This window comes from Callithrix jacchus, chromosome 2, assembly GCF_049354715.1.
Source record: "Callithrix jacchus isolate 240 chromosome 2, calJac240_pri, whole genome shotgun sequence".
In the NCBI taxonomy this organism is placed as follows: domain Eukaryota; kingdom Metazoa; phylum Chordata; class Mammalia; order Primates; family Cebidae; genus Callithrix; species Callithrix jacchus.
The window spans coordinates 14,094,481-14,113,467 of NC_133503.1; the positions used below are offsets into that span (position 1 = coordinate 14,094,481).

General features: G+C 47.0%; 1 protein-coding gene and 1 non-coding gene across 30 annotated transcripts; both read right to left on the reverse strand.

Moving 5' to 3' along the window:
- Positions 1 to 1,837: 1,837 nt before the first annotated feature.
- On the reverse strand, positions 1,838 to 18,808 carry ZNF789 (zinc finger protein 789). 29 transcript variants are annotated; one of them, XM_035282223.3, is made up of 6 exons: positions 18,766 to 18,808; positions 17,940 to 18,193; positions 14,162 to 14,239; positions 10,847 to 10,991; positions 6,844 to 6,957; positions 1,838 to 4,182 (listed from the first exon to the last, which is right to left on the reverse strand). In XM_035282223.3, exons 3-6 carry the CDS (start codon positions 14,183 to 14,185, stop codon positions 3,170 to 3,172), a joined length of 1,296 nt encoding a protein of 431 aa, XP_035138114.3. In that variant the 5' UTR covers positions 14,186 to 14,239; positions 17,940 to 18,193; positions 18,766 to 18,808; the 3' UTR covers positions 1,838 to 3,169. The 29 variants fall into 29 exon arrangements, with proteins under 29 accessions (XP_035138114.3, XP_054104336.2, XP_078212923.1 ...); XM_054248361.2 differs by having other exon boundaries at positions 17,940 to 18,036; positions 18,633 to 18,808; XM_078356797.1 differs by having other exon boundaries at positions 10,865 to 10,991; positions 17,940 to 18,089; positions 18,633 to 18,808.
- LOC118151827 (U6 spliceosomal RNA) lies at positions 5,519 to 5,626 on the reverse strand. Its single transcript, XR_004740233.1, has one exon. It is a non-coding gene; the product is annotated as a U6 spliceosomal RNA (small nuclear RNA).
- Positions 18,809 to 18,987: the final 179 nt, after the last annotated feature.

Below are 18,987 nucleotides of genomic sequence, written 5' to 3' on the forward strand. Positions count from 1 at the left end.
GTAATCCCAGCTACTCAGGAGACTGAGGCAGGAAAAGTGCTTGAACCCAGGAGGCAGAGGTTGCAATGAGCTGAGATTGCGCTATGCACTCAAGCCTAGGCAACAAGAGCAAAACTCCATTTCAAAAAAAAACCAGTTCTCTCCTGTTTGTACTTTCTTTAACCATGAGGATTAATCTGAGTGACAAGTGCCTGAATGCCTGAACTGGTTGGTCATTGGAGAGAATTATAAATACAAACTATCTCTTTTTTTTGAGGGAGAGACATTGTCTCACTCTGTTGCCCAGGCCAGTCTGGTGTGCAGTGGTGTGATCTCAGTTCACTGCAACCTCCACCTCCCAGGTTCAAGAGATTCTCCTACCTCAGCCTCCTGAGTAGCTGGAATTTCAGGCGCCCGCCACTACACCTGGGTAATTTTTGTATTTTTAGTAAAAACAGGGTTTCACCATGTTGATCAGGATGGTCTCAAAGACCTGACCTCAGGCGATCCACCTGCCTCGGCCTCCCAGTGGCATGAGCCACTGCACCAGCCCTATCTTTTTTTTTTTTTTTTTTAAAGGGTCTCACTTTGTTGCCCAGGCTGGAATATAATGGTGTGATCTTGGCTTACTTGCAGCCTCAACTTCCTGGGCTTAAGCAGTCCTTCCATCACAGCCTCCCACGCAGTTGAGACTACAGGCATGCACCACCACACCCAGCTAATTTTTGTATTTTAAAAGTAAAAGAGGGGGTCTAAAAAAAAAATAGTTGGGGCCGGGCACGGTGGCTCACGCCTGTAATCCCAGCACTTTGGGAGGCTAAAGCGGGTGGATCACGAGGTCAAGAGATTAAGACCATCCTGGTCATCATGGTGAAACCCCGTCTCTACTAAAAATACAACAAATTAGCTGGGCATGGTGGCACGTGCCTGTAATCCCAGCTACTCAGGAGGCTGAGGCAGGAGAATTGCCTAAACCCAGGAGGCGGAGGTTGCGGTGAGCCGAGATCACACCACTGCACTCCAACCTGGGTAACAAGAGCGAAACTTCGTCTCAAAAAAAAAAAAAAGTAAAAGAGGCTGGGGGCAGTAGTTCATGCCTGTCATCCCAGCACTTTGGGAGGCCAAGGTGGGCGGATCGAAAGGTCAGGCATTCAAGACCAGCATGGCCAACATGGCAAAACCCCGTCTCTGCTAAAAATACAAAAATTACCCTGCTGTGGTGGCTGGCACCTGTAAGTCCCAGCTACTTGGGAGGCTGAGGCAGGAGAATCGCTTGAATCTGGGAGGTGGAGTTTGCAGTAAGCTGAGATCATGCCACTGCACTCCAACCTGGGTGACAGAGTGAGACTCTGTATCCAAAATAAAAAAAGTAAAAGACATGAGGTTTCACCATGTTGGCCAGGCTGGTCTCAAAGTCCTGAGCTGAAGTGATCCACCCACTTCAGCATCCCAAAGCATTGCGGATTACAGGCATGAGCTACTGCACCTGGCCTGAGAGCAATTTTCTTTCTTTCTTTTTTTTTTGACACAGAGTCTCTGTTGCCCAGGCTGGACTGCAGTGGCACTATCTCAGCTCACTGCAACCACCACCTCCTAGGTTCAAGGCGATTCTCCTGTCTCAGCCTCCTGAGTAGCTGGAATTACAGGTGCCTGCCACTATGCCTGGCAAATTAGAGCACTTTTTAATACAGACATAGGATTATATTTAGGATACCAAATAATTTGAAATGGATCTTTTATATTATTGAGTTCTAGGGAGAATACACTCAGCTCAACTTAAACTGAATGTCAGAATGTGCTTAGAATAACTGTGGAAAGAGAAGAGAGCATAAGTGGTCTCAGAGACCATAATGGACACTTTTTGAATACAAGTAGTTTATTTGTCTGGGAGAGACTGCAAAAGTTAGGGAAGGTAGAAAACATGGAAAAGGGAACTAACCCAGTGAGACACCTACTGGGGTGAGTGCCTGTGTGCAATTCCTGGGGAACCTCTGGAAACTAAAACGCATGCTTCAGAGTTTCCACACATGGGGAGATGGAGAATTTGGTGTTTATCAAATTCTCATCAGCGATTAGTTGATGGCTGCTCCGAGGATGTCTTAATACCCGGAAGGCCACGAGGTGTAGACAGAGTCAGATTAAGCCCATAGAAGGTGTAAGGCCAGAGGGACTTCGCAAGGGCCCATAGCACCTACTACAAATGCTGACTTAGAAGTCTACCAGAATCTACTAACACATTCATTTTAGATAATAGGCTAAAATCAGAGGAGTTCTTCATACCTCACTAGTTACTAGTGAGTAGCCCTTAGGTTTCTTTTTTTGTTTAAGTCTATACATTAGCAGATCATAGTTGTATGTAATACAGGAAAGGCATTCTTCAATTATTTTCTTTTTTGAGACAGAGTCTCATTCTGTTGCCCAGGCTGGAGTGCAATGGTGCTTTCTTGGCTCACTGCATCCTCCGCCTCCCAGGTTCAAGCGATTCTCCTGTCTCAGTGTCCCAAATAGCTGGAACTGCAGGAACACCACCATGGCTAATTTTTGTATTTTTAGTTGAGATGAGGTCTCAGCATGTTGGGCAGGCCGGCCTTGAATTCCTGACATCAAGTGATCTGCCAGCCTCCTGGGATTACGGGCGTAAGCCACCACACCTGGTCCATTCTTCAGTCCTTCAGTCATTCACAACCCATGCAATGGTCCCCAGCCTGGCAACCACAGGGCAAAGCTTCTATGGCTCCCTTCTGCCTTAACTAGACCAGAGGGAATGAGGGTACAGAGCGTGCAAGAGTGGACACAACAGCTTACCAACCTTTTCTTTTGAGACAGCCTCACTCTGTCACCAGGGCTGGAGTGCAATGAGTGACAACACATCATGGCTCACTGCAACCTTGAACTCCTGGGCTAAAGTGATCCTCCCACCTCAGCCTTATGACTAGCTGGGACTGGAGGTGTGACCACCACACCTGGCTTTTTTATTTTTTGTAGAGACGAGATCTCACTATATTGCCCAGGCTAAAATTTCTTTTTAAGCATTTCTTCACTACAGCAGAAGATTGGCTACAAAAAGAAGGCCTCCATAGAAAAACCCTTTTAGTTACATTTATTGCTTTTCATGAAAAAAAAATCAAGTGACACACGCTTGAAGTAGAGGTTAAGTCCTAGTCCTTCAATGACTGCTTTCCAGTTAATATCACGTGGATATGTGTCCTTTGTGAGTGCCCTGGTGCTTAATAAAGCTTGTGTGCCACTTGAAAGATTTTCCACATATAACACATGGGTAGGGTCGGCTTCCTGTGTGAATGACCTGATGTCGAAAAAGATTCCTCTTAAAACTAAACGTTTTCCCACATTCTCCACATTGAAAGAATTCCTCCTTTGTATGGATTCTTTGATGCTGAATGAGATCCAAATTCCGACCAAAGGACTGTCCACATTCACTGCATTTATGGGTATTCGGTTTGCTGTGAATCTGTTGATGACATAGAAGGGTTGAATGCCGGCCAAAGGCTTTTCCACACTCAAGGCATTTATGGGGTTTTTCTCCACTGTGGATCACCTGATGTCGAAGAAGGGTTGAATTCTGACTAAACGTTTTTTCACATTCGTTACATTTGTAGGGTTTCTCTTTGGTATGAATCCTCTTATGTTCAACAAGATATGCGAGCTGCCGAAAACACTTTCCACAGTCATGACATCTGTATGGCTTGTTTTGCAGGTGACACTGTTTATGGACTGTAAGAGCTGACCGCTGTCTGAAGGCTTGCCCACACACCTTACACTCAAAGGGATTCTCTAAAAAGTGAATTCTTTGATGTTGATCAAACCATGCCTTACGCCTAATGACTTTTCCACATTCACTGCATTCATAAGACTTTGCTCTTGTGAGAATTTGCTCGTGTCCCAAAAGCAAAGATCTTTGATTGAAGGGTTTCCTATCCTCATCATAGCTGCCCTGCTTCCACCTTGTTTGTGCATTCTGATCTTCAGTAAGGTTAAGGTTTTGAAGGAAGCCCCTGCTGTATTCATCACCACTAGTAGGGAAAGTCAGCCTGCAATTGTCCACAAACTCTTTACACTTATGTAACTTTTCTGAAAGTTTCTTGGCTGATTCCTGCATTACCACTGATATCTTATATGACTCTAAATCTTCAGAAAATTTCTGTCTTGAAGTTAGCTTTTTCATCTTGTGTCTGGCTTCAGAACCTAGCCAAATAACAAAAAAAGATGTAAATGACCTATCCACCGCAGAAGCAAAAAAGGAAGAGAAGCCAATGGTTAGGGGTCTAGAACAATCAAATGAAGCTAAGAAGTGATCTCGTTTGCATCGTCAGACTCAAGAAGCCAAAATTCTGAATTAATTTTTTTTTGGAGATGGAGTCTGGCTTTGTCACCCAAGCTGGAGGGCAGTGGCAGAATCTCAGGTCACTGCAACTTCCGCCTCCTGGGTTCAAGCAATTCCCCTGCCTCAGCCTCCCGAGTAGCTGGGATTACAGGCACCTGCCACCATGCTCAGCTAATTACTGTATTTTTAGTAGAGACAGGGTTTCACCATGTTGGCCAGCCTGAAATTCTGAATTTCATTGGACTCTTCGCTCTCATAACAAAAAGAGGTCTCAGCACTGACAAACTCACTAAAAGTGCACAGAAATGGGCCTGGCGCGGTGGCTCAAGCCTGTAATCTCAGCACCTTGGGAGGCCGAGGCGGGTGGATCACGAGGTCAAGAGACCGAGACCATCCTGGTCAACATGGTGAAACCCTGTCTCTACTAAAAATACAAAACTTAGCTGGGTGTGGTGGCGCAGCCTGTAATCCCAGCTACTTGGAAGGCTGAGGTAGGAGAATTGCTTGAACCCAGGAGGCGGAGGTTGCGGTGAGCTGAGATCATGCCATTGCACTCCAGTCTGGGTAATTAGAGCGAAACTCTGTCTCAAAAAAATAAAAAATTTAAAAAATAATAAAAGTGCACAGAAATGTGTGTGCCAGAGAACGTAAGAGCAGAGCCCATCACCGTTATTAGAAAAACAACTTATTCTAGGTAGTAGTACCAAATAAAACTCAGCGAGGTAGCATGTTATGCTTCAAGACACACTTTTTGAGACATGCTGAGGCTGGTGTGCAGTGGCATGATCTCATCTCACTGCAATCTCCACCTCCTAGGTTCAAGAGATTCTCGTACCTCAGCCTCCTGAGTAACTGGGACTACAGGTGTCCACCACCACGCCCGGCTAGTTTTTGTATTTTTTTCTGAGACGGAGTTTTGCTGTTATTACCCAGACTGGAGTGCAATGGCAAGATCTCGGCTCACCGCAACCTCCACCTCCTGGGTTTAAGCAATTCTCCTGCCTCAGCCTCCTGAGTAGCTGGAACTACAAGCGCACACCACCATGCCCAGCTAATTTTTGTATTTTTAGTAGAGACGGGGTTTCACCTTGTTGACCAGGATGGTCTCGATCTCTTGACCTCATGATCCACCCGCCTTGGCCTCCCAAAGTGCTGGGATTATAGGCGTGAGCCACCGCATGGGGCCTGTACTTTTTTTTAAATACAGAATGCTTCACGAATTTGCGTGTCATCCTTGCGCAGGGCCCATGCTAATCTTCTCTGTATTGTTCACAGTTTTAGTACATGTGCTGCCGAAGCGAGCACTAGTTTTTGTATTTTTAGTAGAGATGGGGTTTCACTGTTGGCCAGGCTGGTCTTAAACTCCTGGCCTCAAGCAACCCGCCTGTCTCAGCCTCCCAAAAGTGCTAGGATTACAGGCATGAGCCACCATACCCAGCCTAGATACATGTTTTTAATAACTCTAGGTGAAGCATCTACTTAAAAATGGAGAAAGCATAGGACAGAACAGAAAAGGAACCAGAGGGAAGTAGGGACAAAAGCCAACTGACTAGAGAAGCGGGTCTCCAGTAGGGGTGAGCAGGGTTCGGACAATGGAGACATTTCTAGCTGTCACACCTGGAGAGGTTCAACTGGTGTCTACAGGATGCAGGCCAGGGGTGCTACTCAACATCCTAGAATGCACAGGACATGCCCCCATCCCAACCCTAAAGAATTCATCAGCACAAAATGTCAGTAGTACCAAGAAGAGAAACCTTGGATGTGAAAAACAGTAGTGGCTGCATCAGGACACAGAAGTAGAAAAATGCAGATATGTCAAGAAATATGAAAACAAAGCAAGGGAACAACAGGCAGCACAGAGAAAGGACAAGTAATGAGGGTAGAATCAAGGGGCCTCTAGGGTACCCTGAGAGTTGTCACTTTAGAAAACACTAGAGCAGCTGCATCAAAGCAGTACTTTTTCCTGAAGGAGAGAATAAGGGTTCCAGACTTGAAATCAAACCCCACTGTCCACCTCCCAGCTGTAGGAGATTTCTTCTTTTTTTGAGAGTCTTGCTGTCACTCAGGCTGAAGCAGTCATGTAATCTCAGTTCACTGCAACCTCTGCCTCCCAGGCTCAAGCAGTCCTTGCACCTCAGCCTCCAGAGTAGCTGGGACTACAGGCATGCGCCACCAAGCCCAGCTTAAATTTGTATTTTTTGTAGAGACGGAGTTTCACCATGTAACCCAGGCTGATCCTGAATTCCTGGGCTCAAGTGATGCTCCTGCCTCTGCCTCCCAAAGTGCTGGGATTGTGGGCATGAGCCGCCATACCAGGCCTCTGTGGTATTTCTTAATCTTTTAGTTTCTTCATCTGGGAAATGGGGACGCTGATCTCCCACTTCACAGGGCAGGAGGGATGAAGAAGTGGGATAATATATGCCCAGCACCTGGCTCAGCATCTGGCACCCAGAATGGGCTTCACTAACGTGACTTTTCTTCCTCTTCCTGATGCCACTTGCCTCGGTCTCTTCCTCACCCACCTGGGCAAGCACTACCGGAAGCCTTCCTATTCCCAGCTCTCGGTAGATCCAGGATCCACTGCTCGTCCCAGTTCTCCAGCTGACAGATCACCTCAGGTTTGGGGAACTGAAATCCTACTCATGGGGAAGTAAATGGGATGTGGCCGTTAGTGAGTTACAGAGACATGACGCGGGGCTCAGTGGCAAACAGAGATAAGGATAATAATCAAAAGGGCTGGTGACAATAGAGATTGGCACAATCTTTGTAAATATCTGGCAGTCTTTATTGAAAGCCTGAACAATGTTCATACCTTTGGCTGTGGTCATTTCACTCTTAGAAATACAGCCTAAAGTACAATTGTAACCAAGATGAATGTGCCAGAGACGTTCGGCACAGTGGTACTGCAGTGTCAAACTGGAAATAAACTGAATATCAACAGGGAACAGTTAATTGTAGCACATTATTGCGATGAAGGCAAAAGTATTAGGCAGATATTAAAAATCCTTGAATTCAATTATTTATTTATTTACTTTTGCGATGGAGTCTTGCTCTGTCACCCAGGCTGGAGTGACAATCTTGGCTCACCGCAACCTCCACCTCCCAGGTTCATGCAATTCTCCTGCCTCAGCCTTCCAAGTAGCTGGAACTACAGGCACACGCCACCACACCCAGCTAATTTTTGTATTTTTAGTAGAGTTAGGGTTTCACCATGTTGGCCAGGCAGGTCTTGAACTCTGACCTCAGGTGATCCACCTGCCTCAAGCTCCCAAAGTGCTGGGACTGTATACAGGTGTGACCCACTGTACCTGGCCAACTATTTGGTTTTTTTTTGGTTTTCTTTTTTGAGACAGAGTCTCACTCTGTCACCCAGGCTGGAGTGCAGTGGCACAATCTTGGCTCACTGCAGCCTCTGCCTCCGGGATTCAAGCAATTCTCTAGCCTCAGCCTCCCAAGGAGCTGGGATTACAGGTGCCCATCACCCTGCCTGGCTAATTTTTGTATTTTTAGTAGAGATAGGGTTTCACCATGCTGGCCAGGCTGGTCTCAAACTCCTGACCTCAGATGATCCACCCACCTCGGCCCCCCAAAGTGCTGGGATCACAGGCATTAGCCACTGTGCACAGCCCACTGTGTATTAAAATAGAAAAATACTGCCTATATATCTTAAAGCAGAATACAAAACTCATGTATAGCATGATCCAAATTTTATTTTAAAAGCTATGTATGTGTGTGTGTTATATATGTGTGTGCAAGTAATTAATAGAGTTTGAACATCCCTAATCCAATATACGAAACTTTTTGCGCACTAACCTGCCACAAGTGGAGCATTCCACACCTGACCTCACGTGACCGGTTGCAATCAAAACACAGGTGTACAACACTCAGTTAACTCAGCCTTCCCCAGGGAAAAATAAAAGGGCCTTCAAGCTATGTGTCTAAGGTGTATATGAAACGTAAGTGAATTTCTTGTTTAGACTTGGGTCAGACCCTCAAATTATCTTATTACACACATACAAGTATTCTAAAATCCAGAAAAAAAATCCAAAATCCAAAACACTTTTGGTCCCAGGCATTTTGGATAAGGGATCCTTGTCCTGTAATAGACACACAGACAGACTGGGAAAAGGTAAACCAAAATGTTAACAGGAGTTATTTGTGGAAAGTGGACCTGCAGGTGATTTTTATTGTCTACTCTATTTACTGATATATTTTTCCAGAATTTCTATAATGAAAATTATTTTCAAAACTAGTAAAATGCATAAAAGAGTGCAATGATATAGTATAGAAGCACTCTCGGCCAGGTGCGGTGGCTCGTGCCTGTAATCCCAGCACTTTGGGAGGCTGAGTTGGGCAGATCACCTGAGGTCAGGCATTCAAGACAAGCCTGACCAACATGGAGAAACCCTGTCTCTACTAAAATTACAAAATTAGCCAGGTCTGGTGGTGAGTGCCTATAATCCCAGCTACTTGGGAGGCTGAGGCAGGAGAATCACTTGAACCCAGGAGGTGGAGGTTGTGGTGAGCCAAGATGGCACCACTGCACTCTAGCCTGGGCAACAAGAATGAAATTTGGCTGAGCACAGTGGCTCACCCCTGTAATCTCAGCACTTTGGGAGGCTGAGGCAGGCAGATGACCTGAGGTTGGGAGTTTGAGACCAGCCTGACCAACATGGAAAAACCCCGTCTCTGCTAAAAATACAAAAAAATTAGCTGGGCGTGGTGGCACATGCCTATACTCCCAGCTATTCGGGAAGCTGACATGGGAGAACTGTTTGAATCCAGGAGGTGGAGTTCGTGGTGAGCCGAGATGGCCCCATTGCACTCCAGCCTGGGCAACAAGAGCGAAACGCCATCTCTAAAAAAAAAAGAAAAACAAAGAAGCATTCTCAAATGTTACTATTGGATATGCAAAACAGTATAAATTTTGTTGAAGAATCATTCAGTAATCAATAAAGAATAAAGTGCCATCTCCTTTAACTTCAAAATTCTGATTTGGGGAAAGTCTTTGGGAAATGACCAAAATTCATATGAAGATTTATACTCAGAAACATCTATTCAAACATTATAAATACACAAGCAAACCACAAACAAAAACAAAGCCAAGCTGAATGTCCCAAATGAGAAAACAATGAAATATTATTACGGATCACAGTGGAGTTATGCTTGTTTACTGTTTCTGCGGGGAAACACTGATACAATCAAGTTTAAAACAGATTATAGGATTACACACAGAAAATGCTCAGCTACTCTGGTAAAGGCATAGGAAAAAAAGACTGGAAGGAAATCTCCCAAAATACTAACAGTGTTACTCCTGAACGCATTCCTCTTCTCTTCCTTCCTTTCTATACCTCCATGTACTGATGTATGCTCTTGTAATGCTTTTTAAAAAAAGGGAAAATTAAAATTATAAAAACCCACAGGTGGGCAGATGATCCCACAAGAGGTAGTCAAGACCCTGTGCTAAGAATGTCAGTGCAGGGGCTAAACATGTGGCCCCAAAAAGAAAACTATTTACCAAGGCGACTCCCAGAGTGGGAGACTACGGTGGAATAGGAGGGCTGGGCTCCTAAAAAGATGGAAGCTGTGAAGGTTCAGATATGAAGTTGGTTTAAAATCATTTTCTGAGCACCCACTAATGTTACAAACCAAGAAGTTACCTATTTCCAGAAAAAAGAAAGAAAAAGACTTTCAGGAGCATAAGAAGTGAGCCTTTGGACTGTAAATCCACCATAATCTTCTCAACCCCTGGAGGTCTTACAGATGTGATACATGGGGTGAGAGTGAAGAATGCATTAAGTGTCTCTGTCTGAGCCCTAACACAAAAAACACAACTATTCACTGTCCCCGATCCCTTATGTGAAACTCTTGGGACCAGATGTGTTTCAGGAGTCAGAATTTTTCCAATTTCAGAAAGGTAACCTGATGTAAGTATTTTACATAATGTATCATCCCCAGTAGACTTTGAAGTGGTGCCTTCAAATACACTGTTATTGTTGTTGTTGCTTTGTTTTGAGACAGAGTCACACTCTGTCACCAGGTTAGAGTGCAGTGGCGTGATATCGGCTCACTGCAACCTCTGCCTTCCAGGTTCAAGTGATTCTCCTGTCTCAGCCTCCCAAGTAACTGGGACTACAAGCGTGCGCCATCGCACCTGACTAATTTTCATATCTTTAGTAGAGATGGGTTTCACCATATTGGCCAGGCTAATCTCAAACTACTGACCTCAGATGATCCACCCACCTTGGCCTCCCAAAGTGCTGGGATTACAGGCGTGAGCCACCCTGCCCAGCCTACACTGTTATTTCTGAAGTTGGGCATATAGATAGGCATACCAAGTTGGAAAAACAGACAATAAATGGTTTCCTATGGGATGAAGTCAGGTTTCACTGTGGTGATGTTGAGTCAGGGCTTGTAGCCACATGAGTTATGAAAAAACTGTTTTCAGCACTTTTTCTGATTCTGGAATTATAGATAAGGGCCTGAGGGCTTGCACAGACACTCAGAACACAGACAAAGCCCAACCTTCAAGCCGTGTCCTACCCAGGAAGACCATGTTCCTGTAGTTTTCCAGCATCACATCTCGGTAGAGGTCCTTCTGACCCCAGTCGAGGTGGCCCCACTCCTCTCTGGTGAAGTACATCGCCACATCCTCAAACGAGAGCAGCTCCTGGAAAAGTAGCTGATAAAGGTAACTGCAATTCTTACAATAACTTGTGCATGATGATTATTCTACAGGTGAGGAAACTGAGGTTTGGGGAGGTAAAGTGTGCGGGCCAAGGCCACCCAATTCATAAGGAATAGATTCAGGGTTCCATTCAGGCCTTCTGGCCCTCAGGCCAGACATGCTGGCTTCCATACCATGGGGTTGACAGACTTAATCTCTAAAGGGCCAAATGGTAAGTAATTTAGGCTTTTCAGGCCCTCTGGTCTCTGTTCCAGTTCCTCAAACCTGCTGTCAATTTGAGGAACAGCAAATCAACAATCTGAGGAACAGCTTTTGTGTTGGAGCACAAAAGCAGCTGTGGACTACAAGTAAGCGAATGGGCACAGTTGTGTTTCAGGGAAACTTTACCAAGCTGTCCAGGGCAGTTTGCTCACCCCTGCTCTATACAAATAACGTATTGCTTCTGCCCCGGGTTCCTTAGGAAAGAAATGAGGTCACTAGGGGTTGGTTAATGTGCAGACTATTTACAAAGGGATGAATAGGCTAAACAAACATAAACAAGGAATGTGGAAGGTCATAGGTGCTGGCCACCCTGGGGAACCAGGGCCTGCTAGGTCTAAGGAATAAGGTGCGGAGGGCTGCTGGAGCCCAGAATGCTCTGAAAAGGGAGCAAGACTGGAGCTGGTCCAAAGAGGATGGAGCCACACCCATCCCACAGAACGGCAGGGAGGGAGCCATGGGAAGAGAAACCCAGCCTCAATTTCCTCCAGGCCTCTGGAGCCCTCCAGCCTCTTCATCCCATGGCCACAAGCCAAGCAGATGTGCCAAAGCAAGGGAGCCCGTTGCTGGAGAATATAAAAGGTACAGACCAAACCCCAGACACCTGGGGAGCATATCCAGAGGGGGCAACAAAGGACACAGCACAGTGAGCACAGGGGGACTTTACATCTGCAAGTGACTGTCCCCCTCCCATGCGCTGAGCACTGAAGCTGCCACACACTCGCTCCCACACCACTGCAGGTTACGGAGCAGAGGGACCCAGGGGCTGTCTACACACTCCCTCCTCTCACAAGACACTGTAGGGTTCAGAGGGACGTGTACAAGGCAAGCATTCACTGTCCCATAAGTGGTCAGTAATAGGAAACGCCCACCCCCATCCTGAGAAGCTTCGTATAGCTCCCCTCTGCAGACAGACACCAGAACCTCCCAAATTACATGGACTTTCTTTCCTGCTTATCAAACCTGAGTTCAACTGCTACGGTTGCAGGCCCTTTCTCACCATCATCCAGAATGTCACTCTTTTACCAGAGCGGCGCTGCAATGTCCTCAATCTGACCTACTTAGCCACCTGCATTCCTGACCCTGTACGAGGTTAACAAGCATAACAAGTATGGGAATAAAACGGCTTCATCTTCATGATAACTCCTCTCTTAACATCCGCAGTAGGTTCTTGGAAACTGTTTTTTAGCAAAAGTACTTACAGCAGCAAGTCCTTGAATAACTTTGTTTAACTGTAACAGTGATGGAAAAAAATGGTTTTGATATATACAGTTTCCCTTAAAGTTGCAATTTCCAAGAAGCCATCAACATCTAGGACTTGTACATTGATAGTTGGGCACCAAATGTTGCTTAAAAGTTCCATTTGTTTGTTTGTTTTTGAGACAGGTTTCGCTCTTGCTGCCCAGGCTGGAGTCTAACGGCCCAATCTTGGCTCACTGCAACCTCCACCTCCTGGGTTCAAGCGATTCTCCTGCCTCAGTTTCCCAAGTAGCTGGGACTACAGGCGTGCACCGATACACTCAGCTAATTTTGGTATTTTTACTAGATACGGGGTTTCACTATATGTTGGCCAGGCTGGTCTCAAACTCCTGATGTCAGGTTATCTGCCTGCCTTGGCCTCCCAAAGTGCTAGGATAACAGGCATGAGCCGCTGTGCCTGGAACCTCTCTCCTTTCTTTCAAACTCAAGTCTCTTCTAGGCCGGGTGGGGTGGCTCATGCCCGTAATCCCAACTAGGCCAGGTGGGGGTGGCTCACGCCTATAATCCTAAGACTTTGGGAGGCTGAGGCTGGTAGATGGCTTGAGCAAGGAGTTCAAGAACAGCCTGGGTAACATGGTGAAATCTTGTCTTTACAAAAAATACAAAAATTCACCAGGCATGGTGGCATGTACCTGTGGTCCCAGCTACTTGGGAGGCTGAGGTGGGAGGATCACCTGAACCTGGGAGGTCAAGGCTGCCATGAGCCACGATCATGCCACTACATTCCAGCCTGGGTGACAGTGAGACTCTGTCTCAAAAAAAAGACAGACAACTCAGTATCCTCTGATCACCCTCCATAATGCTACAAATTCAATAAATGACCTTCCATCATACCCTTTCTTTTTTCTTTTTTTTTTTTGAAACGGCGTTTCACTCATTACCCAGGCCGGAGTGCAATGGCGCGATCTCGGCTCACGGCAACCTCTGCCTCCTGGGTTCGGGCAATTCTCCTGCCTCAGCCTCCTGAGTAGCTGGGATTACAGGCACGCACCACCATGCCCAGCTAATTTTTTTTTTGTATTTTTAGTAGAGACGGGGTTTCACCACGTTGACCAGGATGGTCTTGATCTGTTGACCTCATGATCCACCTGCCTCGGCCTCCCAAAGTGCTGGGATTACAGGCTTGAGCCACCGCGTCCAGCCCCCATTATACCCTTTCATGAATGGTTCAGAATTTATTATAAGTTCCTTACACATCTATCTCGCTAATCAGATTGAGAGTTGATCTCCCAGCACAGAAGACAGCACCTGGAGTGTGTACAGCAGTGGGTGCACAATAACGCTCATGGAAGAAACAATGGGCAACTACCGCAAAACTAACAGTGACAGCTTAACCTGCTGCTAAACTGTAACCAGATACCGAGCAAAGGACTTCACAGGGCGTTTTTCAGAGTCCTCACAACTCCCTGTGATAGGCCCACTCATTGACCCATTTTATAGAAAAGGAAACTGGAGCCAGAGTGTTTATGTAACTTACTGAAGGGAGCCCATGTGACTCCAGAGGCTAAGCTCTACATCGCCCTTTCTAAGAAGGAAAACTCCCCACATTGATCAACAGGGCTCAACCTGAGGAAGGACCTGCTGGTGGCAGTGACTATGCTGGCTGAGGAAGCAGATGGGGAGCCACAGCTCACCTTCCCACTGACTGGTGGGAACATGGCTTCCACGGCCTGGTCTTTGACAAGGGGTGGGATCCTAGGCGTCAGGCTGAGCTGGAGAAGAAAAAAAAGAGAGTCAGTAAGGCCAGCCCTAATTGAAGCTCTCATGCTTGGCAGATCTAGAACCAGGAATTCTAATGGGGCCCACAGACAAAACTTAATACAAAGTCACTGTGTTTGGTGTTGGAACATATGATGAAATGCATGAGCCACTACAATAAATATAGGAATTTCTGAGGCTAGATCAATTTCCCAAGCTCTATTCAAGGGAACCAGCAGCCCTACCATCCCCTTCTCCCTAGAACATGTCATCCTCAGCACCTCATGTACAAAGGGACAGCAAGTAGACCACATATAAAAATAGCACTCTGGGGCTGGGCACGGTGGCTTACGCCTGTAATCCCAGGACTTTGGGAGGCCGAGGTGCGTGGATCACGAGGTCAAGAAATAGACACCATCCTGGCTAATACGGTGAAACCCCTTCTCTACTAAAAATACAAAAATTTAGCTGGGCATGGTGGTGCATGCCTGTAATCCCAGCTACTCAGGAGGCTGAGGCAGGAGAATCGCTTGAACCTGGGAGGCAGAGATTGCAGTGAGCCAAGATCGCACCAATGCACTCCAGCCTTGGCAACAGAACGAGACTCCATCTCAAAAAGAGAAATAAAAATAGCACTCTGATCCACTCCCTGTAGCAACCAGCTCCGAAAGCCAAACCATAGCCTCTACAGCCACAGGTCCCAAATCAGGACTTGATCAATATCTAATAGCTTTATCAAAAATTTTGCTCCCCACTCCTTTAATTTAGGACCAACAGGAGAAAGCCAAGACCAGAGGTACGTGCCTGACCATGCCTGGCTAATTTTTGTATTTTTAATAGAGACGGGGTTTCACTATGTTGGCCAGGCTGGTCTTGAACTCCTGACCTCGTGTTCTCCCTTTACCCCCCACTTCAGGTGCTGTCCCCTCCCCTATCACACAGGATGTCCTAAGTCTAGTTAACCTAGGGATTCTAGCTAACCGGCTTTTCTCTAAATCTACTTATATATTTCCAATTCTGCTCCTAAGGCCAGCTCCACTTACTGACAAGCCCCCTCTGAAAGTTTTTGTTTTGGGGGGGTCTCTCAACCCCCACCTCTAGCCTGCCTGGTGATTTGCTAACAGGATTCAGCAAAAGTAACAATTACAGACTAGCTTCCTTTTTTTTTTTTTTGAGATGGAGTCTTGCTCTGTTGCCCAGTCTGGAGTGAAATGGCATGACCTTGGCTCACTGCAACCTCTGCCTCCCAGGTTCAAGTAATTCTCCTGCCTTAGCCTCCTAAGTATCTGGGACTACAGGGGTGTGCCAACACGCACAGATTATTTTGTATTTTTAGTAGAGATGGGGTTTCACTCTGTTAGCCAGGATGGTCTCAATCTCCTGATTTCCTGATCCCCCCCGCCTCAGCCTTCAGAGTGCTGGGATTATAAGTGTGAGCCACTGTGCCCAGCCCCTTTTTTTGAGACAGAGTTACGCTCTTGTCACTAGGCTGGAGTGCAATAGTATGATCTCAGCTCACTGCAGCCTTCACCTCCTGGGTTCAAGTGATTCTCCTGTCTCAGCCTCTCAAGTAGCTGGGACTACAGGTGCATGCTACCAAGCCCAGCTAATTTTTGTATTTTCAGTAGAGACAGGGTTTCGCCATGTTGGCCAGGCTGGTATTGAACTCCTGACCTCAGGTGATCCACCTGCCTCGGCCTCCCAAAGTGCTGGGATTATAGGTATGAGCCACCAATCCTGTCCTACAGACTTGCTTTTTAATTAAGTGTGAATTTTAATGAAATTCACTTTCATTTTAATGGAAGTCCCTTGAACACAGTTTAGAAGACACTTTGCCTTTTTTTTTCTTGAGGGGTCTCTCTGTTATCCAGGCTGGAGTGCAGTGGTGTAATCATGGCACACCGCAGCCTCAAACTCCTGGGCTCAAGCAATGCTCCTGCCTCAGTCTCTTAAGTAGCTGGGACTGCAAGAGCACACCACCATGTCCAGCTGTTTGTAGTTTTTTTTTTTTTGGAGATAGGGTTTTGCTGTTGTCCAGGGTAGACCCTCTGTCTCTTTAAGCAAAGAGGTACACTCCAAAAAAGACCCTAATCAATGTTCCAAGGCTGAGGCAGAAGCCTCATCCCTTTTATTCTCTACACCAAACTTGTCCAACCTATGCGGCCCAGGATGACTGAATCCAACCCAACACAAATTCGTAAACTTTCTTAAAACATTATGGCCTAGCACAATGGCTGACGCCTATAATCCCAGCACTTTGGGAGGCCGAGGCGGGTGGATCACGAGGTCAAGAAATTGAGACCATCCTGGTCAACATGGTGAAACCCCATCTCTACTAAAAATACAAAAATCAGCTGGGCATGGAGGCGCACACCTGTAGTCCCAGCTACTCGGGAGGCTGAGACAGAAGAATTGGTTGAACCCAGGAGGCAGAAGTTGTGGTGAGCTGAGATCTTGCCATTGCACTCCAGCCTGGGTAACAAGAGTGAAACTCCGTCTCAAAAAACACAAAAACAAAAACATTATGAGGCGGGTGCGGTGGTGGGTGCCGGTAGTCCCAGCTACTCGGGAGGCTGAGGTGGGAGGATCGCTTGAGCCCAGGAGTTCTGGGCTGTAGTGCGCTATGCCAATCCGGTGTCCGCACTAAGTTCAGCATCAGTATGGTGACTTCCTGGGAGCGGGGTACCACCAGGTTGCCTAAGGAGGGGTGAACCGGCCCAGGTGGGAAACAGAGCAGGTCAAAACTCCCGTGCTGATCAGTAGTGGGATCGAGCCTGTGAATAGCCACTGCACTCCAGCATAGCGAGACCTCGTAGCTTATTTAAAAAAAAAAAAAGGAAAAAAAATTATGAAATTTTTTGGTCTTTTTTTATTTTTTATTTTTGCTCATTAGCTATCTTAGAGTGGTGTATCTTAAGTGTAGCCCAAGACAATTCTTCCAATGTGGCCCAGGGAAGCCAAAAGATTGGACACCCCTGCACTATACTTACTGAATATCTGTTTGTGAAGGCTGTGCATTTGGATATCAGACTTGCTAATGAAAAATCAAATGGAGGCCACGTTTTGGGTACAGCCCTGGGCCAACCACCCACAGCCACGTAAGGCAAACTTAATATACACTGATTTCTCCCTTCAGTTCAGGACTTGGAGGCTGCAGTGAGCTATGATGGCACCACTGTACTCCACTCTGGGTGACAGAACGAGACCCTGTCTCTCTTAAAAGCAACAGGCCAGGCGCAGTGGCTCGCCCCTATAATCTCAGTATTCTGGGAGGCCAAGGTGGGTGGATCACCTGAGGTCAGGAGTTTCGAGACCTGCCTGACCAATATGGTGAAGCCCCGGCTCTACTAAAAATATAAAAATTACATAGTGGCATGTGTCTGTAATCCCAGCTACTTGGGAGGCTGAGGCAGGAGAATCCCTTGGACCCGGGAGGCAGAGGTTGCAGTGAGCCAAGATTGCGCCATTGCACTCCAGCCTTGGCTCTTGGGCAACAAGAGCAAAACTCCATCTCAAAACAACAACAGGCCGGGCATGGTGGCTCACACCTGTAATCCCAGCACATTGGGAGGCTGAGGTAGGGAAGAAGCGGGTGGGGCTGAGGGTATAAAGGGAGATTACGAGGTCAAGAGTTCAAGACTAGCCTGGCCAACATAGTGAAACCCCGTCTCTACTAAAAATACAAAAATTAGCCAGGCATGGTCAGGCACATACCTGTAGTCCCAGCTACTCGGGAGGCTGAGGCAGGAGAATCGCTTGAACACGGCAGTTGGAGGTTGCAGTGAGCTGAGATGGTGCTACTGTACTCTAGCTTGGGTAACGGAGTGATACTTAATGTCAAAACAACAAGAACTGCTTATTTTCCTGAAAAGTAAGCGCCGATCAGGAAGGAAGTTTTTTTTTTCTCGTCCGCATGATAAACTGAACCAATCAGCTACAGATACAAAGCTGATCCGGCTCGACTTACCCTAGAAGGAATGCAAGTTGATAATGGCCAATTACAGTCAAGATCACTGCACTTCCTCATTATGCTTTCTAAGCTGCTATTGGAACAATCCACCAGCTGCACAATAAACTCTTAAAACTTTAACTGGAACGGGATTGTTAACTTTTGACAAAATCCAAAATGCCGCTTCACAATCACGTGAACACCTTCCACTGACAAGCACGGCTCATCTCCCACTCTAACAAAACCAAGCACTGGCTTTCTGCAGCCATTCATTCTTCGGACTTTGCTCCTCTCGCTGCTGAAGACATGACACCGCCAAAAATACACAAAAGCCGGTGTCATGGGCCCCGAGAGCCTCCGCACAGGCACGGGAGCGTCCTTTGAGAGCCGGGGGTCTCCGCAGCGGCCTCCCCGCCGCACCCACGCTCCCCACAACACTCGTTTCCTTCTCCCCAAACCTGCTGACGCCTCCGAATCTCCGACGCGCCGCCTCCACCAGGGGCGGACGTGAGTCTGGGCTCTCTTCTCGGGGTTCCCGGGCCCGACCCGGGGTCTGTCTGGCTCACGACCCTCGGCGAACTACCCCCTTACCCGAGCAACAGGCGGGGGCACACTGGAGGATTCAGAGCCTCTCGCTGGCTCCAGCTGAGCAGCGAAGCAGAGCGTCCCTGCGCGCGGCCCCTCTAGGACTGCGGAGGCTTCGCAACTCTCTGGTCAGACAAAAAGTGAGAGCCCTCTAGAGTGATGCACACGCCTCCCCCGGCCCGGACCAATCAACGGCAGCAGAGAGCACCGGGAGAGTCACGTGACGCA

What these genes read in the sequence shown, in the direction of transcription:
- ZNF789 (XM_078356776.1), bottom strand. Translation starts at nt 18,252, where the DNA reads ATGAGGAAGTGCAGTGATCTTGACTGTAATTGGCCATTATCAACTTGC. An exon ending in CAACTTGCATTCCTTCTAGG is followed by an intron (nt 14,240 to 18,192) that starts GTAAGTCGAGCC and finishes TTTCTTCTCCAG; the next exon opens with CTCAGCCTGACGCCTAGGAT. An exon ending in GGGTAGGACACGGCTTGAAG is followed by an intron (nt 6,958 to 10,846) that starts GTTGGGCTTTGT and finishes CCCCATGAGTAG; the next exon opens with GATTTCAGTTCCCCAAACCT.